This window comes from Poecilia latipinna, unplaced genomic scaffold (genome assembly GCF_001443285.1).
Source record: "Poecilia latipinna isolate Pla-1442-1.1 unplaced genomic scaffold, P_latipinna-1.0 Scaffold1086, whole genome shotgun sequence".
NCBI classification, from domain to species: domain Eukaryota; kingdom Metazoa; phylum Chordata; class Actinopteri; order Cyprinodontiformes; family Poeciliidae; genus Poecilia; species Poecilia latipinna.
The window spans coordinates 154,140-181,552 of record NW_015113702.1 but is presented as its reverse complement, the minus strand read 5'-3'; the positions used below and the strand labels follow the sequence as shown (position 1 = coordinate 181,552).

General features: G+C 36.6%; 4 protein-coding genes across 8 annotated transcripts; 2 read left to right on the top strand and 2 right to left on the bottom strand.

Annotated features, from left to right (window-relative positions):
- Positions 1–277: 277 nt before the first annotated feature.
- LOC106959491 (sodium/potassium/calcium exchanger 1-like) lies at positions 278–5,479 on the bottom strand. 4 transcript variants are annotated; one of them, XM_015052095.1, is made up of 7 exons: positions 5,295–5,479; positions 5,110–5,123; positions 3,383–4,427; positions 2,017–2,259; positions 1,839–1,928; positions 1,539–1,696; positions 278–1,435 (listed from the first exon to the last, which is right to left on the bottom strand). In XM_015052095.1, exons 3-7 carry the CDS (start codon positions 4,283–4,285, stop codon positions 1,192–1,194), a joined length of 1,638 nt encoding a protein of 545 aa, XP_014907581.1. In that variant the 5' UTR covers positions 4,286–4,427; positions 5,110–5,123; positions 5,295–5,479; the 3' UTR covers positions 278–1,191. The 4 variants fall into 4 exon arrangements, with proteins under 4 accessions (XP_014907581.1, XP_014907579.1, XP_014907582.1 ...); XM_015052093.1 differs by having other exon boundaries at positions 5,110–5,479; XM_015052096.1 differs by having other exon boundaries at positions 2,017–2,253; positions 5,110–5,479.
- Positions 5,480–5,863: 384 nt separating this feature from the next.
- On the top strand, positions 5,864–9,987 carry ints14 (integrator complex subunit 14). The gene is made up of 11 exons (XM_015052097.1): positions 5,864–6,423; positions 6,505–6,612; positions 7,239–7,394; positions 7,704–7,822; positions 7,923–8,065; positions 8,168–8,260; positions 8,374–8,518; positions 8,627–8,760; positions 9,019–9,137; positions 9,393–9,458; positions 9,558–9,987. Exons 1-11 carry the CDS (start codon positions 6,202–6,204, stop codon positions 9,789–9,791), a joined length of 1,539 nt encoding a protein of 512 aa, XP_014907583.1. The 5' UTR covers positions 5,864–6,201; the 3' UTR covers positions 9,792–9,987.
- Positions 9,988–10,108: 121 nt separating this feature from the next.
- Positions 10,109–13,992, bottom strand: hacd3 (3-hydroxyacyl-CoA dehydratase 3). Its single transcript, XM_015052098.1, has 11 exons — positions 13,808–13,992; positions 13,051–13,093; positions 12,856–12,929; positions 12,573–12,737; positions 12,328–12,373; positions 12,096–12,206; positions 11,865–11,992; positions 11,660–11,772; positions 10,932–11,038; positions 10,719–10,850; positions 10,109–10,628 (listed from the first exon to the last, which is right to left on the bottom strand). Exons 1-11 carry the CDS (start codon positions 13,883–13,885, stop codon positions 10,552–10,554), a joined length of 1,074 nt encoding a protein of 357 aa, XP_014907584.1. The 5' UTR covers positions 13,886–13,992; the 3' UTR covers positions 10,109–10,551.
- Positions 13,993–14,062: 70 nt separating this feature from the next.
- ppcdc (phosphopantothenoylcysteine decarboxylase) lies at positions 14,063–19,810 on the top strand. Of its 2 annotated transcripts, XM_015052099.1 has the most exons (5): positions 14,067–14,287; positions 14,901–14,996; positions 15,425–15,553; positions 15,682–15,850; positions 19,050–19,810. In XM_015052099.1, the coding sequence occupies exons 1-5, from the start codon at positions 14,144–14,146 to the stop codon at positions 19,133–19,135; spliced, it is 624 nt and encodes a 207-aa protein (XP_014907585.1). In that variant the 5' UTR covers positions 14,067–14,143; the 3' UTR covers positions 19,136–19,810. The 2 variants fall into 2 exon arrangements, with proteins under 2 accessions (XP_014907586.1, XP_014907585.1); XM_015052100.1 differs by lacking the exon at positions 14,901–14,996 and having other exon boundaries at positions 14,063–14,287.
- Positions 19,811–27,413: the final 7,603 nt, after the last annotated feature.

The following is a 27,413-nucleotide window of genomic DNA, read 5'->3' as shown; positions in this document are numbered from 1 at the left end:
TACAAGTAAAAAGTGTTATGCTACCTTTATATATCAAGAAATTGTATATTAAAGACACAGAAACAAGACAGTAATTTTAATAAAGTACATTATGTCTTCTAGAGCTTAGCTTACCTGCTCTTTTAAATCTAAAAGTTTTTAAATCTAACTTTATGTGAACAAAACCACCGGATTTCAGCACATTGTTTTTTATTAAACAAAAAAATAGTGAAAAAGTACACACCAAAAACTATTTTATATTCTTATAAAGTATTTGCTTTAATATAGATTTCCTTTGTTTTTGCATTTTTAGTCACAATATAACGTTTCACATCATGATGTAAATTAGAAGATCTGACTGAGACAACTAGAGTGCAAGCGAAATGATTTTCCCTTTTACTAAGGGAAAAAGCTATCAAAGCTCGGCCTATGTAAAACAAAAAAGTAATCACTGCCTTTAGTTGAGTCATGAATTAACTGTTATTGATCCTATTTTTCGGTTGTTTAATTTTACAGTTTTACATGGAGGCCTGTAGAATCAACAAAGCACTTTAACAAAAACATGTCTGACAACAAAAAATAAGTTCTCCAAAAACAACACATCCATGTCTTGATCTAAAGAAAGAAAAGACTGGTTTGGACTGATGAGACAAAGGTAGATAGCATAAGTGAACTTAGGCTGTATACATAAGGCACAATGGTGCACTAGCAAGTCCACCTCTGAATGGTATGGGATGTTTTGAAGGTTTTGGAGTAGTCTAGTGAAAGTTTGAACCTAAATTGGATTGAGATGCAGCGGCATGACCATAACGAGGCTAATCGTGATCAATGCTTCTGTAATACTGCTGAATTAAAGCAACCATTTAAAGAGGAGTGGACCAAAATTTCTCATCAGCAATGAAAGACTCTCTGCCAGTTCCTGCAAACAACTGATGGCAGTTGCCTTCAATTAGGAAAAGTGACAATTACTTTTTCACTAGGGGCCAAGTTTGTTGTTAAAACGGCACCTATGTTATTATTTAACAGCTAAAATATATATTTATATTCATGAAATGTATTCAGCTGGTATATTGATAATAATTTGATTATCACGCTAACTCTTTTAAACTTCTTTCCTTAAACCCTGATAGATGTCAGGATGGATCCGTTTTATAGAGAAGAATCCAAGAAAATACATAAACATATTTCGAGTTTTTTTTTTTTTTTTTTTTTTTACACAGGGCATATAATGATTTGAAACACCATCAATATGCTAATGACAATAAAAATAAGGTAGAGAAGGACCAAGGTGAGGCCAAGCAGTTTCTTCATCCTCCACTTAAAAGATATAATGGAGATGACAGCAGCAAGGAGGATGACGAAGAGGAGGAAACTGACACAGAAGAGGCCTTCAGTCGAGATAGCTACAGGGGAGAAACCATGGATGGCTGAGTAGAGGAACCATTCCACTGGAAGACTTTTGGATGAAATAACACAGAAATAACAGTGAGACCAACAAATCTTTGAACACCTGTTCTCTCATCTTATCTGAGCAATGACAATTCAATCTATTTACTCACAATAGAGTCATAGTAAGGATGTTACTGCCCAAATTACCGGACACAACCATGTCTCCAAGGCCTTTACGAGCCACTATTAGGCTAGTTATAAAATCAGAGCTGGACATCAGTGCTCCCACGAATGTCATAGGACCCATCACACCAAACGTCTCATCCACCTTTAAAATACAAAAATACTGTTTAGTAGGATTAAGTCCAAAATCCAGGATGAAAACACACATACAGCCTAAGTAATTCAGTGCAAAATTAGACTCTTATTTAAGAACAACAGTGCTGTTTTTTTTTTTAGAAACACTGCACCTGATGAGCCCACCACCTCTCAAGGTAGGAGAAGATCCCAATCCACACAATGGAAACGAGGTAGGTCAGCACAAAGAATTTTCTGGCTTTCTGTGAATCAAACACCAAAATAAAATCATAGGTCAAGTAGTAAAAAAACAATTACTCTGAAAGATCCAAAACATTAATCTGACCTTACCTGATTATGAACACTGGGAAGTGTGAGCCACAGAGGAAGGATGATTGGCAACAGGATAATGTAGGCGGCTCGTTCCTGCCATTTGTCAGGCCATCGTAAAGACAGAGATGTAGCTCCTTGTAGCAATTTGCTCTCAACAAACTTCTTTTCATTGCATCCGCCATTGTTTTCATTGCCACATTCCTCATCACAGTCTCCAGGGCCTTGTGCATCATTCTCACCTTCAGGTGTACACACCTGGGGGGGGGATTGTTTTAAATGTGACAAACAAAAGATAAATGGAGCACTTTAAACATCAGAGAAAGAAAAAGGATTAAAAAGTAACTTCCACAAAAAAGTTGTACTGAGATAAAAGAGAGCCACGATGCATTTAAGAATGTTTACATCAGGATATTTGTCCCTGATGGGCAATCCAAATAAATTATTAATAGGCATTTATTGATACCACGCCGCAGTGAGATGCTTCATGAAAGTAGAGGCTGTGTGCTATATGTTTCATCAACATTACACCTTCAAAATTAGCTTTGTGATTATGTCCCACTTAACTCACACACCAATGACTTGCCTGATGCTACAATCTCTCCTGCGTTTTTCTCAAAAGTGACATGCATTTGTCTCAACATACCACTCTAACATGGCTTTAAAAAGGTTACAACAAACTACAAAAATGACATGTAAGGCCTTAGTAATTTGTAATAAGCACCATGATACAAGTATGGGACTGCTGTTCTGTTCTGTTCAGTTCAGTCTATGTTAATATTTGTCTGTCACTATAAAATAAACCTAATAAAAAAATGTGTCTCAATATCTGCTGGCGATATCTAGTACGAATACTTGTACAGTACTTGATTCGCACATCCTCGACATCTATCCAGGTTTTCATCGCCAGAGATGGTAAAATATGTGCATTTGAAATAGCACGACAAAAACGTGACTTTTCTTTCACTGATACACAATTATACACAATTGTATAATACACAACTATTATACACAATTAATTATAAAGTCAACACAGTCAATGTGTTGACTGTAAAAGTCAGTCACTAAACTTATCTTAATTATGTCTAATGTAGTGCTCTTTTCAGCAAACTAATTTTGGACTAACACAAATTATTTTTTTCTTCAGAGATCATTAACCCTTAGTTCCACAGGAAAAAAAAACAATCTATTTTAAATACTTTGCAAGGATTCAGATACAGCATTGGGGCAGTAAACTTTAAGTTGAGGTTTACATAAAATTCAGCACTCAAACTTGAACTCAAAAACCTAAAAATTGTGCATAGCGAAACAAAATTCTAAAAACACATTTTACTGTAATTCTGCAGTGAAATATTAAATATAGTCATATATACCATAAGTGCTTTACCTCTATCGGGAGCACCTTTTTGCATTTCTTCACAAATGAAGCTTTCATCACCCCTTTGATTTTCTGGAGTTGGGTCTTCATTATTTGTTCCACATTCTCATCATATATCAAAAAGGTGATGTAGAGTACAAAAACGGTTACCAGAATCACACTTTCACACCATGCGACAACACTATCCGACAAGAAAATGATCAGTTGAATGAAGCCAAGCATGTAGAATGATAAGTCTCTGAAAAATGACCAGCAACGTAGAGGGAGAACCTTTGCAGAAAACATGGCACATGTTCCAATCACAAACAACATTTTGAAAGCTGTAGCGCCAATAGTTGGGTTAATGTTCACAGTTAAATTGTAGTGATAGTAGAGGACTTGGATTAGCTTGGTAATGAACCATGGGACGGCTATTCCTGCAGCCATGAACGAGGCTCCAACAACATCATTTGAGATGGCCAGCTTTTCCATGATGACCCCCAGCGAAGGAACAAAGAATTGATCACACACAATTAAAAGTGCCACAAAAACGTAGATCATCCCAAAAACATGCAGGGCCACCCATCCATGTCTCCGATCCTCAATAGAAAAAAGATCACTAAAGTATATCGTGTTTATCCGTCGGACACGGGAGGCTGGATCAGCTATGGATGTCTCCGATGAAGGATGGTGATCATCTATTGGATCCAAAAATGAAGATTTATGTTCAGGTCCTTCTTTATATGGAGTTGAATATGTAGAATGTTGAACAGGAAATTCCTCCGTTGCGTGATCTGTAGTCTTTTCAAAATCGTCTACCATGTGAGGCAAAGTAAAAGTGAGTTCAGCACCAACGATCCAATTGTGAAGGGTACCAAGGAAGACAACAGCAAAAACAATCAGCTGCGGAGACCGACATCTTGTAGTCTCCATCTTGTGATTCACTTGCTTAGCTCAAAAAAAAAAAAAAAATAAATAAAAAATGTCTTTAATAAAACCCCAAACCCCAGAGTTAAAAGATCCACATTTCCTGCTGTCTTATTTGGGTATGGGTCTTTATGTGTTAGGGGCAAACCTGTTTGTAAAGAAGAAAAAGTCTCAATTCAATTAACAGTTTGGTAGCAAGTCAAGATGAAACTTAGTTTTTCTGCAAGCATTTAAAGTCAATAAAACAGTTTAAATCCCTCAAGCTTTTTCCCTTTAAAGGAAAATAGAGAACTCTGAAAAGTGTACTATTTATGTCGATTCATTGAAATCATGATGGTGGTTAAAGTCAGTCCAGCTTCTGCCCTTATGCGATTAAATAACATATGATCCTAAAATTACAGAGCAACGGTTCCCAATGTTAACAGGTGATATAAATTACAGTTTAAATGCACAACATTAATTATGATTACATTAAAGAACATATATAAAACATGGCAAAACTACAAATAAAACTAAAAACCTGTTTAATCAAATTTGTCTAAAATATGTTAAAATATATTGCAAAGAAATACGCTGACCCTAATTCATGCTACAGTTATAGACGACAACAGAAAAAGAGGACGAGCTGTTCTGGTGCTATGGTGACAAACTGTCAAGAGCAGCATAAAATATCAGGTGAAAATATTTATTTGGCTAAATAAAATGAGTTTGAAGAATAAGTAAACCAATTTGGACAAACTTCACGTCTATAGAAATGTTACATATAGGGATAATAATAATAACGAGACTTAAAATCCCAATATTCGAAAAGAAAGTGTGCACAGACTTACGTTTTTCCTCTATTCTTCAGATTACAAAATCAAGGATGACATTCAAGCAAGTTTTCAGATAATACAAACAAGGAAAAAAGCAACTTTAGGAGATGTCGCAGATAAAATAGTCTTTTACTAAATCGGCGCCATCTGCAGGACAAACAGTGAAACGTTTTTGAACAGTTCCAAATGTCGGTTCTTACCAACTTCACTAAACAGTCGCTGCCGAGTTGGTTGCCGAGTGGGTGCTGGCAGTTACGTTCCTTCGTACCTTTGCAAAATTTGTTGTCACACTAAAAAAGAACAGGATTCACCAACAGGAAGTCGATAAGATTTTTTTCGGGGTTTTATCGGGCGTGGCGTTTTCGTGTATTTTGTGAGAGTGGTCCCAGAAGGGACAAACTTGGATCAGAACCAAATACAATACAAACAAGTTTTAAAGAGAAATAAAGTTCGCAAATATTACACAAATCTAAAAAAAATAAATTAAGGGTCGGATTTCAGCATTTTTGTGACAATTTATTTCCATGGGGCATCAAACACACCAAACTACCAAGAGTGGATATAAAATAGGAGTTAGAAAAGACAAAATTAGATTTTTTTCCCCCCATTTTATATCTCAGATGTCTGTAGATATTAGTTCAGCTCTAAATATGTGCTTCATATTCAATCGTTGTAATTTCCGCAAAATTTTAGATTACATAGGAACTATATATTTACAAGTTGTTTGTCGGACGGAATTGTTGGTGCACTTATAATGCAACACAAGCTAAATAACAAGAACGACTAGAGTGTTAGTTGTTTTTATTTTTCATACATGATTTTTCCACTGCGTTTTTACTCATGGATATATATCCTTTTATATTTGATGAATAATGTAGGGAATGTTTCTTTCTTTTAGTTGCTACATTGCAGAAGGCTAACAAACTAGCTTCCGTTAGCCTGTACTAACCTGTATAATTAAGTTTCAAACGCCATCAATGACGTTTTTTTTCTAATTGAAGCTTGATAGTTTTCAGTGATTTTTGCTGTAAAGCCGTAAATCGGACGGTTGGAAGCAGTTTTAAATCTACTGTTTTATTGTGGATATCGGATCGGCGGTGAACAGCAATGCCTACAGTGGTTTTAATGGACGTGTCACTGTCCATGACACGACCAGTGTCCCTGGATGGCATCGAGGAGTTCCAGAGGAAGAACCTGGCTGTCCACGGACTCAACATGCTGTTTGAACACATGGCTTCCAACTATCGCTTGGAGTTCACCGCACTGATGGCCTTCTCCTCCCTCTGGGAGCTGCTGGTGCCTTTCACTAGGGATTACAATGCGTTACAGGTAACATCAGTTTATGCCTGTAAAGTCAAAACACAATATATCTTCAGTATTAAAATTGGTTGTCTATGTTTTTGTTTGCAGGAGGCACTTAGTAACTTGGAAGACTATGACAAAACATGTCTTGAGCTGGCTCTACAAGGAGTCAGTAGCGTTGTTCAGCAGGAGTGGGGCAATGGCTGTCCCTGTCAGGTATTCAGCAATTCTCTTAGTTTATTAGGTTGGTAGTTGTGTTCACACGGGAGGTTTTCTATGTCATTAATTTGTACATATTCGGTACAAAGTAGAATTTTGTTAAGTAAATTTGATCTGTCCAATAGGAAACATTTTCTGATTTTTTTTTTACATTGAAAAATGATGTTATTGGGGAAAATAATTTACCCATGTGATTGAAAGAAGACATCATTAGTCTTCTTTTGTTGGTTACTACGTGTGAAACTTTGATTCCAAGTTGCATCGTTGCAGTTGTGTGTACCCCCCACACACCCAAGAGTCGCTAAAAAAAGAGAAACCCAAACAGCCCTTAAAGCTTAATTTGTCATTTTTAAAGTAACTGCTATTTCTTCCACTTTCAAATATCTGAGATCCCTTTACCTTTTCATGAAATTGCATTTCAAGTTTTTCAAACTAATCTTACTTCCAGTAACTATTACACTTGCACACTATGTAATTTCATTATGTTCAGTATAATCATTTTTCAGGTTGTGAGTTTGAAGCAGCCCTTTTAATTTTACTCTTTCACTTTGTTTCCCTGCTATTTCAGTAATACCTCATCCTTAGTTGCTCACGGTTATGCATTTCCCTCTTTTGTCCTGTAGGTGGTGCTGGTTACAGACGGATCTCTTGGGATTGGAAAGGGTTCCCTACGCCACTCTCTTCAAACCCTGAAACATCGTGGTGATGACAAAAAGTTTCCACTCCCTTACCCCTTCCCCACCAAAATGTTCATCCTGTGTATAGCCAATGCAGAGGAGGTACGGCAGTCCACATTTCTGTTGGCATTCTACCTTGATTTCAAATCAGTTACTCAGTCTAATTCTGTGGAGTTAAATGGCTAAATGTAATAGAGCTGCAAGAATCATGTTGTAATTTAAGTCTAATTTCCCATCATCTATTACTGTTCTTTCTCCTTGCAAATAATTTTATTAATTTTAGAATTTTATACATAATTGTGTCAACCTGTTCGTTATACAACATGTTTGCAACTCAAGATCAACTTGTGTCATATTTAAGTATTCCATTTGATAGTTCCAATAATGAGCACTTGTTTTGTGCTATTTAAGTTGCAAATGACTGACGCCATGGAAAACCTGGAGGAGCTCCTTCGTCTCAGTGGAGGGGATGGACAGATCTTCACTGTGGATGGACCACTTTGCATGAAGAGTGTACAAGCAATGTTTGGGTAAGGTTGAGCTGATTATCAGAGTTGTTAATTTGTTCAGTTGTTTATTACTATGCTGAATGACGCATATTTCTTTGCCCTGTCATTTCCATTCCTCCAGCATGTTGATTGACCGGGCGTACTCCCCCTTCCACGCGGTCCTGCACTGCGGGAATCTGTCTTCAGATGTTCAGGTGTTCCCCCGTCCCGAGCCGGTGGTGGTGGACGAGGAGGTGGAGCCTATTCCCAAAGCTGTCAGCACAGGTACTTGTCAGGGATTGAAAATCATTTAAACTTTTTTTTTATTATTATTATGAAATAAATTCACATATTCACATGGGTTATGTATGTTTGTTTTTGTTTCAGATTTGGAAATTGTGGGCTTCATTGAAATTGCTGACATCTCCAGCCCCCCTGTAATATCCAGACACTTGGTTCTTCCCATTGCTGTTAACAAAGGTTTGTTTTTGTTTTGCTGAGAGTGATTTGTGGAGCAGCATAGCATCAACAATAAAAAAAAGTTCAATTCTTGATTTGTGTGTGTTGTAACAAATATTTGCACCTAATTTCAGAAGTGGATGAAGTTGGCACAGGAGCCACTGATGAACTTGAAGAGGAACCTTCAGCGAGCCAAATGGCTGGGAAAAGCCCAAATTTTTGTGTTCTTTTACATGGAAGTCTAAAGGTTGAGGGGATGGTGGCTCTGGTCCAACTAGGGTGAGCAATAACAGAGCCGATATACATGGGATGTCCTACATTACATGACAGCAAGTTAATTTTTGTGAATGATCTCTAAATTCAGTAAATGTCCTGCTTTGATCCCAGGCCAGAGTGGTTTGGCATGTTGTACTCCCAAGCAGACAGCAAGAAGAAGTCAAACCTGATGATGTCTTTGTTTGAGCCTGGTTCCGATCCTCTACCTTGGCTAGGCAAGATCTCGCATCTGGGACCAGTTTCAGGTAACATCTTACTTCAAATACATCTGTTTGCTGTATAATATTTAGGGTTCTTGTGTCCTAAAGCTGTTTTTGAATTCTTGTGCAAATTTGAATAAGCATACAACTCCCCAATGCTTGTATGGGTCACTGTTGTTGTGCAGATCAAAGGTCTTTTATTTGTGTACATCAGTTAATGATTACTCGGTGTTCCATTTCGATCATAATGATATGGATTGACCGACTTTCCTCTGATGCACAGCCATCTTTATTGTGTTACAGAGGCTGCTGAAAATCCGTACGGAGAGGATGACAGTAAAAGTCCGTTCCCTGTGCAGCCACAGGTCAAGCGAAGCTATGCTCAGAATGTCACTGTGTGGATAAAAGCCAGCGGACTGCAGGTACAGTAAAAACACGGCTAAAACAATCTGTTCACTGCTCACAACATCTGACAAATAGTGCATTATGGATTATAACCTAAAAGTCCAACAAAGTGGAAGCACCTAAACTAAAACTACAGTAGTTCTTTGTTAAAAACGATCCTCATGGGTAGTGAGGTGTAAAGTTCAAGATTTAAGAATTTTTTGAAAAGTCATGTTTTGTATATGTTAAATAGTTGTCAGTTTTTTAACAAGTTTTTCTTTGTCTTCGTACAGACTGATGTTCAGAAGATCTTGAGGAACGCAAGGAAATTACCTGATAAAACTCAGACCTTCTATAAGGTAGGTTTAGCACGAATGATTTAGAAAAACATGTAGAAACTTTTTTTTTTTTTCTAAATACAAGTAAAACATCCGATTTCTGTTTTTTAATTCCACCAGGAGCTAAATCGTCTGCGGAAAGCTGCCTTGGCTTTTGGTTTTTGGGAGCTCCTGAAGGGCGTGGCCGAGCTGCTGGAGAGGGAGTGCACTATGCTGCCCGACTCGGCCCATCCAGATGCTGCTTTCCAGCTCTCTCATGCCGCACACCAACTCAAACTAGCCAGTTCTGGTGATTCCCAGTATGCAGCTTTTGATCACAACATTGTCCCCATGCACACAGACTTCTCAAGCTGAGTCACAATGTACAAGCTGTGACTCGGCTTGTACTGAGCCAGAGTGAACTGCAGCCATACAAACTGGGCTTGTACAAAATGTCTGTTGGGAAACTGAAAGTGTTGTACATATTTTGATTTTTTTTTTTTTTTACATGTTTCTTTATAGAATGTATTTCCCAAATTGACCACTAATTAAATTACTCCTCTTTCTAAAATGTTTATTCAGTGTCATAAGTTATCAAAATGACAATTCAAGGACATTTAGAATAATAAAAGGAAAGGATAATAAAATTCATGGTGGATCATTCAGTTGAACTGAAAGGTCACTACTTTTTCACAGATCTTTGAGAAAGAAAAGAAAATAAACAATGCATTTAGAGGATACCATTCCTTTTTCACTTAAAAAGCAATGATTGTACATCAGGTGAAGATAGTGAGGTCATATTTTCAGAACCTGATAGTGAGAAATAAGGTAATCGAGCAATCATGAACATCATTGAGAGAAAAAAAAAAAAAACACATCCAACACGATCTTGACAGCGGCTCAATAATCTAGAATGTTAGGTTTATGAGAACTTAATTACTAGTGAATGTGACTGCAATTTTATCATTGCACAATATGTAGAATGGTAAAAAGTAGAGGAAGTCTTAAAAGAGCAAAAGGGGTGAAAGAAAAGGAATTCACTTAAAAAAAAAAATGTTCTGAACTAAAGCAGGGTCGGCTATGAAAATGTGTGCAGGCAGTAGCGGCTTTGGAGGGTTACTGTTAGTGCTGAGAATTACTGTGCCTTCCTCTTTTTGGTCCGGAAGCGCCTTTTCCTCTGCTTGTAAAGGTGCTGAAAGTTGATAAAAAGCCCTGCGGAGCAGAAAAAAACAAACAGTCAGAACTACAAGAAATGCATTTGATACAGAACAGACTGCTTTTCTTCCCGTTTGTTGACTTTACCCAGAAACATGAGAACCAGATAGACATGCAAGACGTAAGAGAAGTTGATGGAAGTTCCAATGGCTTTTGGCAGAGAAATGCTGTAGAGCTTGGTTTGGTCAAATATGGGGATGGACTGTACCACTGCAACAGCTATATGGGATAAAAACGTCAGATATATATCAATTATGTTGATGTAAAAGAAATAATGTACTCGCACATGAACTAACTCACCTTCAGCTAAAACACCTAATGGATACAGCGGTATCCAGACACTGTAGCGCAACCAAGTGAGAGTTTTCCACTCTGTGTTAAAGCAGCCAAGGATGTAAAACGGATACCTGAAAGGAGAATGTAATGTGTGCTTGTAGGCTAACATTTGCATTTATTACAATACATCTTTGTAACTGTAGCTTAAATAGCCTGCGGATGATGATTATGAAAAATGAAAATATTCTGCATGCTTGGTAACAAAATCAAAATATTACCTTTGCTTCTCTATATTTGGAACAATGTGGCATTAATAACAGGTGTATCTTAATAAATTAGAATATAATCAAATTATATTCTGTTAAATATGTCTGCACTATGTAGCCAAAAGTATTTACTTGTCAGCTTCACAAACAAATGAATGTGAAGCTGTAATCCCTATAGTTTAACTTGCCAACAGTAGCAGTTTCAGATCTTCTTGGAAGGCTTTCGACAAAATAAGTGTTTATGGCAATTTTTGACCATTCTGCCAGAACAGTATTCATGCCAGAACAGTATTCACGTCCACCGTTCATGTCCCACTGATGTTGGACATGAACGTTCATGAGCTGCGAGCCCCAATCATAAACATTTTAAAATTCTTAAAATATCTGTGTGTAAATAAGAATAAATATCCAAGCTTTAATTTTTACAGTGGAAATAAATAAACTTTTTAATAAATTTTCAACTTAATGAGACACACCTATACTTACCTAAAAATCTCAATGGCGCTCCACAGATAGAAAACAAAGAACACAACGGGTCGGTGGTGCATTTCTTCCAGACTACCAAAAATGATGAAGAGGACAAAATTCCTTCCAACTACCTACCAAAAAACAAAAAACAAAATGGTTTTTACACATTTCTACTCCATTTGTAATAACTGGCTTATAAAACTCACAAAGGACTGTGCTGTACCTGTATGAGAGTGGGAATAACACCAGTTCGAACCACACCGAAAGCAGCATTCAACACCTCAACTGATGCCAAGGTCTGGCAGAAGAACATCACATCTGATATGGTGTGAAACGTGTCATAGAGTGAATCTGAAATTAGTTTCAGAGGTTAAAGTTATTGATTAAAAAGGGCAAAAAAAAAATTAAAATAATAAAAACAGAAAGAAAACTACGCTCCACTACTATTTCTGACCTTGCCCAAAGATGAAGAGGCGTACAGTCATGTTGACAAAGATCCATGAAAATCCAAGAAACTGGACGAGGTTGTAAACAAGCAAAAAGCTTGTTTTGAGGCTAATAAACCCTGAAACATTAAATTATTAGACATTTTATCCATGTCGCCAAAAGGTAGGCAAAGGTAATATTTCAAGAAACGAGCTGAAAATCTCCAGATACGATAGTCATTGACCAGAATTCATAATTACCTTCTTCTGTATGCCTCACAGTCTTCAGTCTGTTCTTTTTATCCTCCTTAACAAAATTAGGAGAAATAAGAAGAATTATTGAAGAGGAATAATTACTTCAATTTTTGAAAAAGAAATTCCAACACACAATGTTGGCAAAAGAAACATTTTGTCATGTTGAAAACACCTGTAGAAATTAACATAGACTGCGTAAACAAAAACAGATTGGGTGATAGTAAAATAAAAGAAATCAAATTTTAAATCACCTTTTCCTGGATCTCCATCTCAGCGTCTGACTCGTCCAGCCAGCGGTCAAAGTCTGGCACCAGGAAAACCGGTTTACGCTCCAGCACAGTCAGCCTTTCCCACCAGCCTCGCTGCTGTTTCCGCACTGTGATGTTTACCTGCCGCTGTGTGGACTTGTGGCTCACCTGAAAGCACAAATTACTGACAAATTATGTCACAAAAAAAAAAAAAAAAAAAAAAAAGACAGAAAGAAAGAAAGAAAAAGCGAAATAGAAAAACAGAACTTGAAAAAAAATTGCATACCTCTGTTTTTACTGGTAAAAGAAACTCTAAGCTGAACTCATAATTGTGCTGTCCTTTAGCACCACGCCCCAGAGCTGCAGAAAGCATCACAAAGAAAGTTACAAATTGTGTGCTTTTTAAAAAGAAAAACACTTTAAACATGCTGAAAAATCTTTAAAAAAATTTATACTAAGGATACAAAGAAACAATTCTCACCTTGAAATTTAAGGACATTCTCATGCACTAGAACATCAATATTCTGCAGAAACAGACAGATAGTGAGCACTTCCTTTTACGGAATAAGAATATAAGTAGCATTCTCTTCCTGTTTGCACAATAATGCAAAGTTAAAAAAAAAGAAAAAATTATAAAAAAGTGAATGACTTCAACGCAAAATAAACCTACCTTTTATAGTCCAAAACCAATACTGAGATTTAACTATGTTGTTATTCATAATGTTTGTTAGCAACTTCTGAAGAACCAGGGTTGTTTAACACCTTAATATTCTCCGCCCCGGACGCGCTCTATTTCAAGTCTATGTCATTAATAAACGGCAATAAAAGACGGAGTCTTTAGAAATGTTTTTAGTAAATCCAAAAGGGAAAATGTACCGGAGACTGCGGTAAACTGCTGTGAAGTTTAGGATGGTCATTGTGGACAACACCCTGATAAAGAAAAATCCGCCCCCCGCGTTTCATAATGCCCAGAGGCTTTTTTTCAGGGTTTATTACTCCGAGAACCACCCACACATTTTCTTAAAGCCCTGGCGGTCATCTCATTTCACACAGTTATTAACGTGTTTGTGGGGAAGTAACAGAGAGCCTTGTATGTCCTATCACATAAGATAATCTATATTTATATACCAGCATGCAAACCAACAGCCACCTTCATTTGCATTCATATATTTACGTCGGCGGTATTAAATAAAACTCAAAGAGCGCTGCCAACAAGACAGCAGGTGGGTTGAACTCACCTGGGCGTCTGTCAGTTCTACACGCAGGTAAATTTCCTCGTGACGTTGAGCCCAGTAAACAAGAGGTGTCAGCGTCATGTCAAAGTTCAGAAAATGCTTGTTTTAAACTGAATAACACTGAAGGAAATGAATGAAGTCCCTTTGCAGCATGCTAGCTTCCTCTGAGGTCTTCGCCAGAATATTCTGCTAATGCGCGGTCACAATTTGTCGCGTCAGAGACGTACTCGTGCACGTTCGCTTGGTCTCCTCCTGTGATTGGATGGAGAAGTGTATTTACGGAAGTGGTACAGGTCCTCTGCAGCTAACCAATCTCATTTAGGTGATTTTTCGGCTAATATGCAGTCAGACGATCTCGTCTCGTCTCTGAAGACTGATTTGTCGAAATCTTGCGGAACGGTTCGTGTTCTTGTGGGTGTAACAGGAAGCGTCGCAGCTTTGAAACTTCCAGTTTTGGTCTCCGAGCTTCTTCAACTCTCCGGGGTGAGCCGATTTGTTCGTATTAAAGCTTGGTTTTCATTAAACACATCAAGCACACGTTTTTGTTAATCAAACTGCACGACCTTACCTTTGCCGCGAGGTGGAGACATTAGGCAGTAACAATTCAAGTGCATCACTGTTACATGTAATAAGAAAAAAGTATAATATAAACCGTAAATCATCTAAACCGTAATACTTTTGTGCATTATATAGATTAAATAAACTCAGTAATATAGTTCAAGCATTAATTTGGATGACGATTATCACTTGCAGCTAGTGGAACCCCAAAATTTAATTTCGAAGGAAGTTGAAATATTAGTACAATACAAAAATAAAATCCATAAATGTCAGCCTACTGAAAATCATATCCATGAACTCTACAGTACATGCTCTCATTATGTGGCTGCAGTGGTTTTGCATGAATTACTGCATCAAAGTAAATAATAATCATTACAATTAAAATGTTTAAAGTTTATCACATATCATGTATGATTTTCAATTTGAAGTTTGTGGATGATATTCCAGTTTATTGAGCCTGAAATAATATAGATTGCTGAGAGTTTACAATCATTTCCCCCCACAGGATATATCTGTCTCTCTTTTATATTTTCCTCAGGTGGATGTAAGAGTGATCACTACAGAGCATGCCAAACACTTCTACAATCCTTCAGATGTTTCAGTAAAGATCTATACTGACAAGGATGAGTGGGAGGTAATGATAAGTGGGAAGCATTAGAACATGTTATGGATGAGATCAATTCTAGGCTATTGTTTTTAATAAATACATGGAGTGAGATTCTTATGGTATAAGTGTGAGTCAAAATGTCATGATATGTAAGCGGAATTGTAACGCCAAAATCGTATAACCTTATCTGTATAATCTTATCTGTTTTAAATAGAGCAGCAGCTATATTGCTACTGCTTCTATTTCTTTTACAATAGCTTAACACATTTCACTTTTGAAGTAAAGTAAAAGGGTAATAAAAATGTTTGCTGTATAAGCTGTCAGCCATAGTCAAAGCTAACAGCATTTCTGGATATTCAGACACAAACATCTGGTTAGAGACCAGCAAGTAATTTTGGCCTTCTGGAGAAGAGGTTAAAAAATAAGAATAGCCAGACATTCTGTCTCTTGTTCAGCTGTGGACAGACAGATCTGACCCTGTGCTGCACATTGAGCTGAGGCGCTGGGCAGACCTGCTGATCATTGCCCCTCTCGATGCCAACACTCTTGGAAAGATTGCTAGTGGCATCTGTGACAACTTATTGGTAAGAATGTAAAATTATGTTCTCTCTGTTATGTTCTGTTATGTTATCTGTGGAAAATCTTATTGCCAACATCCTGTCATAAAGTTTCTCTAAAACAATTTTGTTTGACTGGAATCTCTTTGTTTCAGACATGTGTGGTAAGAGCCTGGGATACCAGTCGACCTCTCCTCTTCTGTCCTGCTATGAACACAGCTATGTGGATGCATCCTATTACGGCCCAGCAGGTATCCAGGCTAAAAGAGTTTGGATATGTGGAAATCCCCTGCATATCTAAAAAACTAGTTTGTGGGGATGAAGGTAGGTTTTTTATGCTTTTTTTGTTTTTGTAAAAGGTAAAAAATTGTCTGCGACTTACTAGATTAGAAAAAAAAAATAATAATAAAAGTTGTTGTTGAGCTAAAAGTCAAAAGTAGTTGGACATGGGACAGTAAAAGATAAAGAACAAAAAGCCACTGCAAACCTGCAACAAGTTGCAGAAAAAAGTTATCTTTAAATGGGTCTTGGTCAGTAAAAGTGATCCGTCTTCTCTCGGTGTAAAATCTGTCATATATGTTGATCTTGGATTTCTTCTTGAATGCATTTTGAAATATGTTGTTGAACTTTTCCTCTCACTTTGGTTAATTCCCAGTTAAATGTGGGATCAGGTACTTTCTGACTCGAGTTGAGTTTTCTTGACGTCCGTTAAATGGACCTTAACCTTTGTGGTTATGCAAAATGGCTGTAGCTTAAGAGACATCAAGCTGTCTTGAGAGATACCCGTTTATTTCTTTCAGCAGTCCCAGTTTTATCCACACAATATAGCATTCACAGCCTAGTCATCGCTTTTCTTTGCTTATCTTTGCTGACTCTCAGGGCTGAAGTGAATAGCATCGCATTGAATTTCATAATATTTTACCAGCTTATTACCACATTAATCATCCCTTTTCACCACGTTTCCTGAGAACACACGATTTGATCTGTTCCGATACCTTAACTTACATCTAGTCATCATTACATAAACAGCAGGGAAATGAATCATCGTCTTTTAGTACTGTTAACCCAGCAGTGGCTTGCACATTCTTGTCGGTGAAAGTATTTGTGCAAAGGATCATGGCAGCTTAGAAGAGTGAAATTAGGATGACTCAGATCTGAAGTATATTCAGTTGTGACAAATTTAGTTGTGATTTCGGACTATGTTAAACGTTCCCCAATATACCTACAGATTTTGCCACTTGGTCAGGTAAAGAGAAAGATGGGGGTCATAGTGAAACATGGCCTAAAAAATTTGATGAAAAGGTGGGAGGGTTTTTCTGCTTCATATCAAGGTTATTGGTATTCAGGTAAAAAAAGAAAAAAAAAGTTTTTTTTTTTTTTTTTTTTTTTGTTTTTACTGCTTTCTGATCCTTTATTACAGATAAAGCCCAGAAAATGATCAGAACACAGTGAAATGATAAACAGGAACTTTGTCTTCTTCAAAACAAAGTTGCAAAAATAACTGCATTTGGTCCATTTCAGGCACCGTATGATTGTCGCTTCTTTTAAAACACATACTGAAAAGTAAAAAAAAAAATTGTTAGAGGCACATGGTGTTGAAATAAAAGCTTAAATTCTATATGATATTCCCCATGTTTTGATTAAAATAAATAAATAAAAAACACTTCTCGAGTAGGTGGCCCCACTGACGGAAAAAAATGTCACCGCAGAGTGAAAGACTGCTTGAACAAAAGGAAATGGTAAATGCCACCAGTGTGGGAGGCCATATCAAACTGCTGAGTGTGTTCAGGAGGTTTATGTCCTCAGATAGTTCCTGATGCAATGCGTTAGGTTACCTAATAGAGGCGCCTTTAATTTGACACAGGCCTGACGTGACCCAGTGTGGTTCCAAAGTGCTCGTCTGATTTAACTGTGACTAAGGTATCTTTGCCGCTAAATATACCTCTTTATCAAAATAGCTAAAATGTCAGATTCATGCACCGTTTAGTTTGATTCAACTTGTTTTCTGATGCCTTCATTTTTCGGGCCTTTCTTCACAGTAATGTGTTTGGTGCGCAAACTGTCTGGTATCTGTCATTGATCGCTTGTAAACTAGGCCTTGAAGCGGTCAGGCCACCGATACGTCTGTTTAAAGACTGCCTGGATGACACAGCAAAAGCAGTTGTTGGTGAACAACTGCTAATCATTAAGATACTGAAGAGGCAGAAGTAAATAAAAAAAGACTTACTGTGCACCGGTCATTAGAAACTGCTGGAAAAAAGTAGGCTTTTATTATCACTAATCATTGGACCACAGTCCTGTCTGCCTTATCACATATTCTATATGGTATGTATAGATTACAAAGTACAATGTGTTACACTTTCTGTGCTTCACTCCATTCATCCATTTCTAATGTTGCTAAAGATTGCTTTGATTAATTACAGTTTGTACAGCTTTGATAAATTTGTATCATAATGTTCCTTGTGATACGAGGAACATTGTAAATAGCACTCCAAAAAATCTGAGTGCTATTTTTTTGAACTCCAAAAAAATAGCAAAGGTACATAATTGATCTAACCAGTAGAGGCATAGCTTCTTGGGGTGCCATTCGTTTTCCTTCTTGGTCATTTCATAGTTCTCTAGTTTTGATAGTTTGTTACAAATTCTGCTGCAGGACAGTTTGCCTCAAAATCACGTTTTGTGTTATTTTGGGTTGATTGTAGGTTATAATCTATCATGTTTCATACGTATCAACTGACTCAAAACAAGATCAGAGCCAAAAATAAATAGAAAAAAAAAAAATCATCCACAATATAATGTCAGAAGATTATCCTGAACAGTGTCTCTTGATTATCTAACATCGCTTGCACAACAAAGATGACATTTGTGTCAAAACATGGGAAGCCATTTTGAAATACATCGGACTGAACATTTTCGCAATCCTTGAAGAGCTTTGTACGATAATATTATCAATGTGTATAATCTAGAGCTGTTCAGTACTGACACTAAGTACTACCTCCTGTTGCTAACACCTGACTGGGACTCCTGAGCCCGTAAATGTTTTTTTTTTGTTGTTTTTTTTGTTTGTGTTCTATATAACTTTTGAAAAGTTAAATAAATATATCTCAAAATAAGTAAATACAACAATTTAATAAAATTGTATAATTAAATCAAATCAAATATAATTTTGTGTTTTCATGATTATCTCTACAATTCATACAGACTCAATTACAATGATAAAAACTAACTCATAAGAAATGAAAGTAAAAGGGGTCAACAACACATGGCTAACTCCTACAAATAAATTTAATAACTTTAGGTTTGTTTGAGTGACTCATTTTTCAGATGTTCTTTTCTACATCTGAATAATGTAGAGAGCAGTTTTCCTGAATACGTACCAGGATTCGCAAGAATGTGTATCTTGATCATGGAGCTTGTGCCTAAAGGCTTGTTCTACACTTGAATATGTACTATACAAAGTCAGATCGATGATTTTTCTTTTCCTCATTGATGCAATCAATTAATTTTTCTTCTTTTGGTGTAGGTAAAGGCGCCATGGCTGAGGTATCGACCATCGTCAGTGCTGTCAGGCAGTATCTTCCAAAACCAGACGAGTCACAGAAAACATGAAGATTTCTTACACAAAACAACTGGTCGATACGAACTAATACTAATATACTAATACTTTAACTCTTTATAATCTGTCCCACATAGTTTCTTTATTGTTTGTTCGCTGGTGAAGAGAATGTTCTTGAGTCGTGTAACTTGTTAGAGCTGTTTTTCTGGTGAGAGCAGAAATCTAACCAGAAAATTACTTCTATGCTTATTTGCAACCAGTGTCAGTCAACCACAGTAAAAACTCAAAAAGAGGATGTGTGTATTTGAACTGCTCACTGTCACCTGGATTTAATGGAACCATATTACAGAGAGATAATTTCCATGCAGGGATCTTCTGACATCTCTACTCATCTTTTTTTTATTATTATTTTTGTTTCAGAAGTAAAATAATTTCAATAAAAAGCCATTGAATCAAACTTTTAAACATGTTCATTTGTTATGTTATAGTTGCTTCGCTGCAGAATTTCTAGCTAAATGCATTGATTTCTATAGTTTCAGTTTTTTCAACTTTTTATGCAAATAAACTTTTATTAAAAAGCCACAGGGCAATCATCACTTCGTCAAACGTGGTTTTAAATCTGTAAAATCGGTCCTCACAGAGAGTCAAACTGAAAACTGTTGTGTGGATGTGATGGAACGCAACCATTTCTCATTGGGAAAGATTAAATATTACACTTTGTCTAAAGACTATGCTTGTTTAAATGGAATCCACCTTCATGATTTTAGTATAAATCCAGCTGTTCTATAAAGGATGATGAAGTTTGTTAAAGAACATGAGTGAACAAACTGCATCATGAAGACCAAGGACATGAAGAAAGCTGCGGAGAAGTTTAAAGCAGAGTTTGATTCTAAAATCTTGAGCTTTGCACATCTTACAGAGCTCTGCTCAGTCTGTCATGCAAAAGTAGAAAGCGCATGGCACAACTGCAAACTTAGCAAGACAATGCTGAGCAAGGAGCTCATTAGTCAGAGAAGCACCCAAGAGGCATATGACAACTTTGAAGGCATCGCAGAAATTCACAGCAAAGGTAGGAAAATCCGCTGCCAGGACATCCATTACTCTTGCACTTCATAAATCTAGCCTTTAAGGAAAGATATTTAAAGAAAGCCACCAAATGTATTGCTTACATTTTCAGTTAAGCCCTGTTTGGGTCACCAGGAACATGTGGCGACCCAAACATTGTCAAATAAGGTCAAAATGTGTCATGAAAATCACATTATCAGCATGGTGAAACAGTGCTGAGGTGCCCTCAGCACAGGGAAGATGGATGGAGCAAAATACAAACCTGGAAGAAAACTTGAGAGTTCCAGAGGTTCACCGTACAGCAGGACAACAACCCTTAAGATGCAACCAAAGCTACAGTGGAATGGATCAAAGATATATATGTTATAGTCTTTAGATGTCCATGTCACGCTTTTCAAATTTTAATGTTCATAAATTACTAGAATATCTTACAGGTTTCTAAAAGTGCACCAGCAGATTTTAATTACTCTATGTTTCTAAGATCAACAGTGGAAGAAAATCCCAAAGATCATGTCAGTGTTGGACTTGTTCACTTCTATGAAAATCCTCCATCTCCCAGCAAACTGAGATGTACCAGTCTGGAGTTTGTCCAGAGGATTTAGTGGATAGAGGTGAACTGAGTCAGACAATGGCTTGCTTACATCCGTGTGGAGGAACAGTAACAATAACTGTCATTCTAGTAATCAACCAGAAAGACCCTCTTGCTGGAATGGGTAGTAACAAAGTCTATATGTCCACTTTTCACCAACATTACTATATGCCATACAAGAGTGCCTTACAAGATCAGATTTAAATTATTTTAGCCACCAACTCCACACTGCTTGACCTCTTGTCTGAAACAAATGTCTTCTTAATCTCACACGAGACAATGCTGCTCTTGCTTCGTGTTGTTTTTCTCCAGACAGTTTTGTTTTATCTTGGTTTATTAATCTTCTCGCCAAGTTGAGTGGGACTGGAGGGAATTTGCAAGGCAAATAACCAGGGGGCATTGTTACTGTTGAGCTGTCAAGGTTGTTGCACATGGACCCATGTGAGTGGCTCCCTAAATGAGAAGCATCCTTCCCTGAGCCGTAACCTGTCCTGCTGCGATTGGCTGCTGCGCGGCTTTGTAATGAGGCCAGAAGAAAACGTGACGTCCATGACATACTAACGAGGGGAGGGTTTGAATTTACAGCCAGCAGGTGCACTATGTGAAAGAAATGAGTGTTGTCACAAGCGAAAACTTCAAACGGGTTCCTTTCAGAGCAGAATATTTTATCTGCGTGCAAACTTATTACAGGATGTCTCCCAAGTAAATGTTTGCTCACCCTCTTCTATTTGTACAAAAATAAAATAATTTACCTTAGAAACATACATAATGTATTTGTTTAAAACTTAAACGAACATAGAGCAATACACTATGAACTTCCAGGAGTATTATAAACTTACAGTTAAGTTTTATCTACCATGTTTGCTTTTTTAAAACTAAAAATTATTTTAGTTTTAGAGATTTAGTTTAGTTAGTTTAGAGATTTGAAAGAAACAATTGTTTCTTTATAAAGAAAATTGCCATACATTAATACGAACAAGTATTTTGTTTTTGTTGCATTTAAATGTTTTCAATCATCAAACAAATTTTAAATTCAGACAACAATAACCCAAATAAATATAAAAAGTACTTCCAATGATGATTTTATTTAGTGAGCTGAGATCGCTATCCAAACCAACCTGGTCCCATGTGCAAAGTAATTGCACCTTTAACCTCATAACTTGTTTCCAGTGCAATAGGAAATAAACAATTTTGAGTTTCAAGTTCACACAAATGAATTCCAAAACTTTTTGTCTTTTTTTAAATTGCTATGAACAAAATGGATCTGACTTGTTTTGTGCTTTTGAGTCATTAGTGGTGAGTGTTATCATTCAGGGATGGAGCCCTTCAGTATGTATCTTGTGGAAACTGAAACTTCTGTGGCTGCTGCAGGCCTTTTGCAGTAACTTGAGGTGTTTTCGCCCGCCTGGCTCCTCAGGAATTTGGTGTCAGTCTTTAATGGTTTCCTCCCTTTTCTGTCCCGTCTAGTTGGCCACTGCAAATTTATTTTTCAGCCCGAGATTAATGCTTCCAACTGTAATTCTAGAAACCTTTGGTGACTTTGCTATCTTTTTATATTATTATTGTCTTTGATTCTGTAAGGTAGGGATCTCTTTTCTGAAATGTTTTGGACAGTTCTCTGCTCACACTATGCAGCTAATAAAGCTCTTAATAGGTAGCATTAGGTGTGCCTGGAAACAAATGTCTGCTCCTATAATGAGATTGAACACTTTTTAAGATGGATTAGACACTCAAAGCAGGCGAATTCAACAGTTTCATAAAATACTTAAATAATACAACTTAAACAGTTTTTGTTTAATTTGTTTATTGAATAATTAAGTGTTGACCTAATAAACATGATTCTTCTAAAATGAAGAACTAAAGAGGTAACCATAGGATTTTACTTCTGATAGGTGAAGTGAGGTCAACAGTGATAAATGACAACTACGGTCATTTATCACTGCTAAATAAAACCGTTAGCTAAGGCAGAATCCTGAATTTTTTTTTTTTTTTTGAAGGTGAGATGGTGTCCAATTTCAGACATGCTGGGGTTTTATAGTTTCTCCATGTGCTTTACGGAATGTCTTCTGTATTTACAGCAGGTTGTTCTAACCAACTTTTTTTTTTACAACTGACACAAACACCAAAGGTCAACAATGAAGAATCCCAGTGATTGCAGTTGGTTTAGACATGTTTATGACTGTGAAAACCCTCATCCTCCTCTAACAAAGTGCATGAACCTGTCTGGAGTTTGTCTAGAGAAGACAGACAAAACATCGACTCATGAAACGAAACCGCACCATATAAAGCTTAGACTCTGTATATTGCCACCAAATCTGAAATGAAGCAAAAATGTCGCTGTTAAATAAATACATTTTCTTTATTTACTCAAGAGCTTAGTGGTTATTTGTGTTCTATACAGCTGCAACCTCATAGCGTTAGCTTGTGCTGCAAACAAAGCTGTCTCTCAATACATTTTGATGGCAGCAACCATTCCTCTGTTTTATCTCTTTAATCTTAACACACAGTTGCTTAATGCCACCACATGTTTATTTTAGCTGACTTAAAAATTGGCATTTGTTTTTTTTTTTTTCTTCAAGAGGGTAGGCTTGAAGGAATTTTATTAGTTGTGTATTAATATGGGACAAGTTTTATAGATTTCTAAATGACGTGGTGAAAACTTGGGTTTCTTTTTTTGAACTGTAGAAGTATAAAATGAATGCAAGAACTTAGTTTAAATACATCCAGTGCAGTCCAGTCAGAGTCAGTTAAGTTCAATTCATCTAGTCCAGGCTTAATTATAACCCAACACAGTAAGATTCAGCTGATCGATTAATGCCAGTTAATAAAAACTAAACCAGAAGCACTTTCTATAAAAAACAAAATCAGAGACGCAAAGTGCAGAAAGTCAAATTAAGTGAGATTTAAAAGCTAAAGACCAAAAAGGATTAACCACACTAATTAACTGCATTAATGCATGTAAACTATCATTTAATTTTAAAAAAGACAACAAAGTGAAATATATATATTTTTCCATATAGTAAAAATACTTTTAACAATATTATTTTATTACAGGAGCTGCCTTGATGCCTGAGATTTTTTATTTTATTTTATTTTATTGCTCCTGAACCAGGCATACTCAGCTGATTAAAGTTTGACTTCCTAATCTGACATGGAGGGACCTGTCCAAGCAGGATGCATTGCAAGTTACAAGTAGGTCTCAAGTCTTTTCACCCAAGCCTCAAGGCATCCTTAAAGTTAAAATCTTGTACTTTTGAGTCTTAGAGAAGTAATTTGACCAAACATGAAACGTAATCTGTGCAATGACATCTTTGAGATTCAGATTACTTTAAAAGGTGTTTTGGGTTAGCTTCAAAAGTGTCTGAAAACCTGTGCTGATGTTGCTTTTTCAGTAAATATTAACCAAAACAAACAAAACAGCCATTAAATTTATTATGTTCTTTATATGTTCTTTATAGCAAACTCATTCATAATAAAACAAATATGTATGGCCTTCGATAAAAATAAATATATATTTTCATGTTAACCAAATGCAACAGTACAAACCTTTTACAATGTTGTTTTAGTGACATTAGGTAATGAAATAGCAGCTCGAATTATTTATATAAAAATTCATTTTATAAGATATGATGTGATGTTGCTATTTGCCATCATGGATGCAAATAAGCACAGAGACTGGTCACACAAACCTTGTAACCTCATGAATAAATTAACGAGCAAACAAAATTCTTGGTTGTTAAGATAGCAATAAGCATGAGTCATCATTTCTTGTGTCAGTTTGAATGTCAAAAAGAAACCTCTCCACTTTAGTTCTCACCAAACAGGTTTTTCTAACTGAAATATATTTATGGTTTAACCTGTGCCAGCAAATAAAAATATATTATTTTAATTCTGGGGATTATGAGTATCTACGAGCCAAAGATGGCGTACACCCTGGACAAGTCATGTGAATACTTTCATAAATAAAATGGATTTTAGCATAACAGTCTTATTAACGTAACCTGACTGCTTTTCTTTTGTGACCTACTTCCTGTTTGGCTTAGGATATTAAGTCTTCTCAAATCAAAGGCTTCAAATTCAAGTCAAATCATAAGTAATTGGTGTGACAGTCAAGTTCCTTAATGAAATCATCAAGTTGAGTCTAAAGTCACAACATTTGTGATGAGTCTGATTCAATTCTAAGTCCCATGACTTGAGTCCACACCTCTGTTATCTATTGCTGCTCTCATAGACGGACCTATCTCTTGATGACGCTAGACTTGCTTGTGTCTCCACACTGGCTCTGCTGTGTTTTACAGGTGAGGCGGAAAGGGTTAGTTTACAAACCCTTTCTTTTAATTTACATGCAGTTCATCTCTCTTTTTATCCTGTTAACAGACTGATGTTAGTTTCATCTGTCAAAGGACTCAAGTTTCAGTGTTGTTTACCCGCTAGCCTAGGTTTACTCACGCCACGCTTTGCATCTTGAGGTGAACCCTGATACATATAAAGGCTTCTCCTAATTGTACAGAAAGGCTTTTTTTACATAAGTGGGATTGCTTTTCTGCTAAAATGATTTTATTCCCTGAACAGTTTTTCCCCCCCAATTAAACAGTTTTTCTCTTTATATAGGTTAGCTACAGCTACTAAATGCAAATAATAAAAAATAAATAGTTTGAATCAATTCCTCAGTAAACAAAGCCTCCACCGAGACTGAGACTTTTTTTCCAATTCATAGTTATGCTAGTTCCTGTTGGCCTGTTACATTAAATTCCAATATTAACCTAACTGTTGCTATGTGACAAAACATGAAAAAGTGAGAAGTAAACTTTTGCAAGGCACTGAGAATGTACAGTCATGTCACAAAACACTTTTAATCCTTTACACTTTTTATCCTTTACAGAGAGACAGTTATCCCCGTAAAGGGTAATTATACCCTTTACAATTATATTCCCTAAGTGAATTAATTCCTTTTAGATAAACATTAATAATGACATTCTTGTGATCTCACGCACCTTGAGTCATCATTTACATGCACTTGCGAAACAAGTTCTTAATTCCCCAGAAGTGAATCTTTTCGCTTCAGTTGCACCATTTTTGTTTTGTTGTGTTTGTTCCACTGCTGCTCAGATAGTCATATTTTATCTCAGTTTATCTTACTTCTCACCAAATCCAGGGGCGCTGGAGGAAATTTGCTTTGCAAATAAGCTGCGGTGGGTGGGGGGTGTTCATTGTTACTGTTGAGCTGTTGAGGTTGCGGCACATGGAGCTGTGTGAGTGGCTCCCTAAATGAAAAGCATTCCTCCCTGAGCCATAACCTGTCCTGCAGCTATTGGCTGCTGTAAGATTCAGTTAATGAGGCCAGAAAAACATGACATCAACCGTATATTCAGAGGAGGGGAGTGTCAGAGCGGCCTTGGCAGAGTCGCGGGAGTTGGAAGCCAGCAGGTGCGTTGAAAAGGAATGAACAAAATGTTCCTACAACTTGGGATGAATCACAAAAATTTCACGGGGAGTGCATTCAGAGGTGATGTGAAAGAACTCAAGGTCAACGTTTGAAAGACAAATCAGTTTTTCACTGCAGCTATTGCATCTTATCAGTGGATATCTTGACAATGCATTTCAAAAATCTATAGGATTTATCCTACGGCCACACCAGCTTATCACACCACTTGACAAATATAGTCCTGCTCTAATGATTTTTTTCCTCACTATCAGTATTTTACAACGCACAAAGTGACAGCATTAAATTCACATATTTAGAAAACGCTGCTCCATTGCCTTGCAAAAGCATCTATTTATTTTTACGGTTTTAAAATGATCTTTTTTGCACCCTTAGCATTGTAACGTGTACAGAAATAAAATCAGAAACAGGGGAGATATTGCTTTGTAAGGATTTAAAATCTGCAAAGTAGACAGAGAATAGCTTTCTGGGTGCATCCCATATAAGACAAGCACCATTCCTAAAACTCGTTCTGCCACTTCAGTATTTGGAAATCGAACATACTGGACTCTCTAAGCTAGTTGACTCCTCCTTAGGATGAGTTTGTTTTGTTGAAAGATTAGGTAAATGACTCAGACATGCCTTTGAAAAGGTTTAAAGTGGTGGTGGAATGGCAGTCATTTTTTTTTCCTTTATCATGAATAAAGAGTGTGTGCAAAAATAGTAAAGAGATAACATAAAAAAACTTGGTGCACCATATCTGAAACTTATTTTGGAAAAGTTAATATCTGAAATTCAGACATGCTTTAATCTTGAAGCTAAACTAGTGATTTTAGAGAAAGAAGACATTTGGACCTCAAAGGGCTCGTTAAGAAAGAGATAGGCTATTTAACTGCGACATTTTAGAAAAACTAAAAAAAGAATGGATAATAAATCTTTAAACTCACTAAAGTATGTACACTTCTTAAATTTACAACAACAGAACATATTATTTATGGTTAACAAATTTCCACATTTCAATATTTTAAAATGAAAACACAAAACTTTTTATTTTTATTTTCCTGTTATCACAAAATCATATTTTCACTGCAAGTAAATGTTCAAATCATCTACAAGCAGCAGGAAATTTGGATTTTTATCACTTAAGGCCATTTCCTACTGAGAAACTATGATAAAAGCTGCATTATCAGTCGAGCAGAATGACTATGTTGGTAAGTCAAGTGTCAGTGTGCATGCACAGGAACACGTGCAGCCT

Coding starts and splice junctions, on each gene's coding strand:
- ppcdc (XM_015052099.1), top strand. CDS start 14,144: ATGCAGTCAGACGATCTCGTCTCGTCTCTGAAGACTGATTTGTCGAAA. Junction 15,554..15,681: donor GCATCTGTGACAACTTATTG/GTAAGAATGTAA, acceptor TCTTTGTTTCAG/ACATGTGTGGTAAGAGCCTG. Junction 15,851..19,049: donor ACTAGTTTGTGGGGATGAAG/GTAGGTTTTTTA, acceptor CTTTTGGTGTAG/GTAAAGGCGCCATGGCTGAG.
- ints14 (XM_015052097.1), top strand. CDS start 6,202: ATGCCTACAGTGGTTTTAATGGACGTGTCACTGTCCATGACACGACCA. Junction 6,424..6,504: donor GGGATTACAATGCGTTACAG/GTAACATCAGTT, acceptor TTTTGTTTGCAG/GAGGCACTTAGTAACTTGGA. Junction 7,823..7,922: donor AGTGTACAAGCAATGTTTGG/GTAAGGTTGAGC, acceptor CCATTCCTCCAG/CATGTTGATTGACCGGGCGT.
- LOC106959491 (XM_015052093.1), bottom strand. CDS start 4,285: ATGGAGACTACAAGATGTCGGTCTCCGCAGCTGATTGTTTTTGCTGTT. Junction 2,260..3,382: donor AAAAGGTGCTCCCGATAGAG/GTAAAGCACTTA, acceptor AAACAATCCCCC/CCCCAGGTGTGTACACCTGA. Junction 1,436..1,538: donor ATCCTTACTATGACTCTATT/GTGAGTAAATAG, acceptor TTCATCCAAAAG/TCTTCCAGTGGAATGGTTCC.
- hacd3 (XM_015052098.1), bottom strand. CDS start 13,885: ATGACGCTGACACCTCTTGTTTACTGGGCTCAACGTCACGAGGAAATT. Junction 11,039..11,659: donor AGCGCCATTGAGATTTTTAG/GTAAGTATAGGT, acceptor TTCTCCTTTCAG/GTATCCGTTTTACATCCTTG. Junction 10,629..10,718: donor TCTGGTTCTCATGTTTCTGG/GTAAAGTCAACA, acceptor TCTGCTCCGCAG/GGCTTTTTATCAACTTTCAG.